The sequence below is a fragment of the Montipora foliosa genome, chromosome 5 (assembly GCF_036669935.1).
Source record: "Montipora foliosa isolate CH-2021 chromosome 5, ASM3666993v2, whole genome shotgun sequence".
Taxonomy (NCBI): domain Eukaryota; kingdom Metazoa; phylum Cnidaria; class Anthozoa; order Scleractinia; family Acroporidae; genus Montipora; species Montipora foliosa.
Window position 1 is genome coordinate 46,993,571 of NC_090873.1, and position 5,000 is coordinate 46,998,570.

The 5,000-nt window shown below is 37.9% G+C and overlaps 1 protein-coding gene across 1 annotated transcript in view; it reads right to left on the reverse strand.

The window, feature by feature from the left end:
* Nucleotides 1–2,762: 2,762 nt before the first annotated feature.
* The window catches only part of LOC138004500 (large ribosomal subunit protein P1-like), a 2,862-nt gene continuing 624 nt past the window's right edge, over nucleotides 2,763–5,000 (reverse strand). The window contains exons 2-3 of the mRNA XM_068851029.1: nucleotides 4,803–5,000; nucleotides 2,763–2,848 (exon numbers count right to left, since the gene is read on the reverse strand). The exon at nucleotides 4,803–5,000 is cut by the window's right edge and continues 70 nt beyond it. Coding sequence (XP_068707130.1) covers nucleotides 2,835–2,848; nucleotides 4,803–5,000 — 212 coding nt within the window. The 3' untranslated portion in view covers nucleotides 2,763–2,834. The remainder of the gene's footprint in view (nucleotides 2,849–4,802) is intronic.

Genomic DNA, 5,000 nt, shown 5'->3' on the forward strand with positions numbered 1-5,000 from the left:
GGGTAAAAAAAGGGGCCACAGTAATTGGCGCAAGCTGTTGTGGCGCTCTGCCAGCTTGACTCGCAAAGTTAATAAAATAAAATAGATCATGTGACAATACTCAAGAGCGTGTTTTCTTTAAAAGCTTGACATACATGTTCATGTGTTCATTCATTGATGACAGAGACAAAGCATGAACCATGCTAAGTATCTTCATAAGGTCTGCACAGACCATTGAATTATGAATATTGTCACTCGGGATCTTCAATAAAAAAAGAAATAACTTTGACTTTGACGAGAAAAAAAAGAAAGAAAACGAAAATTGAAAAAAGAAAATACTAATAAGTACTCTCCCCTTAAATGAACAAGGAATCTGTTTGCAAAGTGGTGCAAGAGCTTTATCATCGTTGTGCCAACAGCACGGGGATTTTTTATGTTATTTATGTCAAAGTGGTGGCAAGCAGTTCTACCACTTGCCACTTGATGTGTCAATAAAACTGGTGGCCTGTGGCCTTGCCTTGTTTGGGATGTCATGCAATGCTGTGGCATCCCAAAAACAGCTGCAAAGGAGACTGATGGTATACATCCTTGTTTTGTAGCAGGACAACATTAGGAGGCTTAAGCAGTGAAAAAAAAGGATTAAACCCAGTTTACTGGCCTGACCCAAGTTGTTTGAAGGGTGGATAGCACTATCCAGTGGATAAATCACTATACACTGGATCACTCAATATTATTGGTTTTGCTCGTGTTTATCTTCTGGATAGCGATTTATCCAGTAGATTGTGCTAGCCACCGTTTGAACAACCAAGGCCTGGTTTCCACAAGTCTCATTCTGAACTGGTGGTTAAACACCTGTATGCCTCCTGTTACAAGCACTCCCTTATTATTTGCGTCACATTGTCAAATTTTTAACAACACAGCAGTTCATAACTTCCTAACATTTTTGGTGTAATAGGCCACATCTGATTTAAATTAACTTTGTTCTCTTAATCACAGCGAGGTTTTACTTTGTCTTCTCAAACTCATTAATAATTCATAAGCGAAAAACAAAAGAAATCACTACCGTGAAGGAAGTGTGGATATGTGGTCTTAATTAGCATAAAATTTCGCCAACTTTGATCCTAAATCTCTCTTTAAAATACTGATTCCTTTGAGAAGCAATATCAAACACTCGAAAGAGCATTTCATCGGATATCCAACCACCTCGAAATCGGTTAAAACTCGCTTCTGTGTTTGGATATCCGATGAAACACTCCTTCTCGTGTTTGATATAAAATTATTACTTCATTGTGAAAATTAATTTCATTTATCTCCTTGTATAATAAAATCAATATTATCACAATAGTGTCATACATGTACTGGGACTCAACTTCACATGGGACACCAAGGTAAATTCTTACATGAACTAAATTCTCTGGTGAAACTATAGCACCTTTTTATGTTTTCTAGACCAAGCATTGACAGCAGCAGAAAGAGTGTTACTTTTCCCCCAACCCAGGTGCACTGGACAATTTGAACTGTCCACCCTGAGAGTACCAACTGCCACCACCACCCAATGGATGATTATTGGGTATTAAAACGGGTTGGGATGCCGTGAAAGGCAACACCAATAGACCATTTGAAAACCTTTCAATTTTTTTGGGAAAGGCGAATAAGTTTGGAATACAAATTAAGCTTGGTACTCACTGGCAACAAGCATAATTAACTTACGCAAACTCAGTTGAGTTCAACTCAATGATGAATTCTTATTTCAGTCACATGTTAGAACAAAAGGGACTAGTTTTACAACAAATAACAATAATTAATTAATACATCTGTGTCTTGCTTGTGCTTATGCTTTCGTCAAAGTAGTGGGAAACAGGCCTTATTAACACCAGTAAGTACCAGTATGTCATGGTACTGACCGAGTTAAGAGAAGTACACTGGCCCGCCACGGAAATTTGCTCTGACAAAGGGCTGATGCTCCTACAGTGGTCAATATACTGGTATTTTCACTGTCTTTATTGATACAACCAACTACTCATGTTTTAACCCATTGCCTTGAAGAGTGGTCAACTACATATTCAGTCATTCAAATTCTCATGTTTAGCCCATTGACTCCAAGGTGATACTTAATTGATTTTACTCTAACGCCAAACAATTTGGGTGATGTTGCAGCTCTTGTGAGGTATAATGTGATCGACTTGCCAAAATCAAAACACTAAACAATAATATTGAAACAATGACTTGACTTTAAAACAATAGATGCTGCTTACAATACCAAACAATTTCACACGTCAGTGGGTGCAACATTTGGAACCCTATCAAAGAAGCACCACCACTGCTTCTTTATAAATCTTGTTTTATCACAGGCAGACAACCCTAAGAAGGCGTGACATCAAGTTATTTGATACAGTTATTTACTTAACGACAACAATCAATCTTGGCTTCAAAAGCAAGTGAACTTAATTTATCTTTCAATAAAGCTTTCCGTGGTAAAGAAATGTGTGTTTTTTATCCAACAGTAAATCCATTGATCAGTTGAATCAAGCCCAGATTGACCTTTGCAAATGACATTATTACCGGTAACTCACGCAGCCTAACAAACTAAAGATTGTCTGCTGGTGCTTTTATTGCAACTGTCATATCAGAAGTTCACTTGAGTATGTGCACAGTATTGCAACTGTTGAAGGAAGAAGTGGAAACCTGTTGGCCTTTCCTATGCGGTCTTTATTTTCTTCAACTCAATCCCAAATCTTTCATTATCCAATGCATACCTAGCCAACTAAGAAATGAGCCATGAATACAGTTTCTCTTTTTGCATTTTATTTATTTATTTAACAACAGTTCTTTTTGCTACAGCAGCTGTATCCACATTAGTCAAACAATCCTGCAAGAAAAAGCACAATATTAAATAATCAAATTAAGTGCTTATGGCAACAGTGATGCTATTGAACAGCTTCAATTTACCTTTAACTGCAAGTATATTTTCTCATAGTTTAAAATCAATCTTCATATGCAAATCCACATATACAAAAAGCAGCTCAGAATTCAAAATGAAATCACCTGTCTGGATCATACGTCAGAGGTGTAATTTCATCACAGCTGCTTTACATGCAGTCAATTTTTAAGACCATTTTCAATGATAAATTGGGCTCAGGCCCAACATCTTCGAAGCTCTGATAACTTCAAAAGAACTTAGCATTTTGCTGAGGTCTTGAACATTTCTGCACTGAGCTACACTTACAGTAGGGAGTTAGTTTACATGATCATAACTCACGAAACCGATAAAGTTTACTTCTTGTCCTCAACTAGGCCAATAATTCTTCAAAAAACACAGGAAACTAAAGTTAATATATTGAAGAATGAAATATGCTAAAGCAGTGATGGTAGGTATCATTTAAGCTGACTGAGGAACTGAATTAAGAAATGTTCCGTATAAAGCCCTTTCGTCTCAATATTACGTTGTTACACCATTTTATATAAAATATTTCGTGGTGATGTAGATAGAGATCGTTATAAGACATTTATTTATCGGCCCGAGTGCATAGTAGTTCATCAAATTTTGTCCAGTCCAGTGGAACACGACAATCCGGAAAGCAACATCCCGCGACTCCTGACTCCCGACAGAAATTTGCATAAAATGGTAGGTGAACATCAGTAGGTTTCTCAAATCCTTTTTTAAAATTAATTCACGGGTGGCAAGTATTTTTAAACAGATACCCTGAGTGTTTGAACGATAGACTTTTATTTTTGCACAGGAAGTTGAGTCATGTAAACGACATGTCAGGTCATTCTCACGGCTTACACAGAGCTTTGAACGACTACCCATGAAAAACGACTTACCGTAAGGAACGTTTTCGCGTGATAAGTCACAATTGGGTATGTCTCATTAAGATCATTTTTCAGGGGGAAGGAGTCATTCTGGTATAAGGCAACCCCATAACAAATTTGAACCTCATGAAATGTTCTTTTCAGATTTCTAGGTGGATTTCCATATCAACCAACCTAGCATGAAAGTGAGGCTGCAAAAGTATGACAAAAACTAAATACGCTCAAATTATCAATTGAAACTATGTAATTACAGTTCAAAATCATGTTTAATTCAATTTTCATCAAAATGTGGTGTGACCAAACTAATGAAATAACTTGGTCAATGTTTCTATCAACCGATGAAAATTCTAGTGTGACAGGAAACATTTCTCAATGGGCTGAACATTTATTTGGATCAACAATTGTGTTTCTCGATCCTGTAAGTAAAAAACCGGCGGCTTGGTCTATGCATTTGAAGAGCTTTGCCATTTTCACTTGATTGTCAGGGGGGGGGGGGGGGGGGGAAGGGAAGAAACTAGGACCACACATGAAGAGAAATGAAACCTCAAATGGAACAGAGAGTCCTAGAATTTCCAAATTTTTGAGAAAAAGGACAACCTCCAGAGGTTGACTGAAAGTTTTGAAAGTTTTGAAAGTTTTGCGTTCCACTCAATTCTGTAACGGAATTTCCGGAAATATTGGTCGAACAATGCGCGGTCCAAATTTATCAGCAATGCACGTACAGACTTAGTTTCACTCCGAAATTACTGCTTGGTGTATTTTAGAGCCTACTTTCCTAAGTGATTTGTGTTGAATAGTCTAAAATTTATTACAGAAACAAAGCATTCTTTGATGGGTCATGTCACGTTCATGTTTGTTGCATCCTGTTGGAGGCATGCAATGTATTATTTTGCTTCCAGTAGGATTTTTATGCACCTGAGACGCAGGAGGCAGGGATAACAAAATCACTGCGAGATAATATTTTTTGGTTTACTGGTTTTCACATTGGTACAAGTTTTTTTTTAACTCACCAAATCCCATGTCATCATCTGATTCCTCATCCTCTTCCTCCTTCTTCTCTTCTTTCTTCTCCTCTTCCTTAGCCTCTGAAGCAGCTCCACCTGCAGGAGCAGCATCTCCGGCAGCAGCAGCGGGGGCACCACCACCAGCACCAGGAGCACCAGCAGCTTGGATCAAGCTGTCAAGATTGTGTCCTTCAAGGGCTTTGG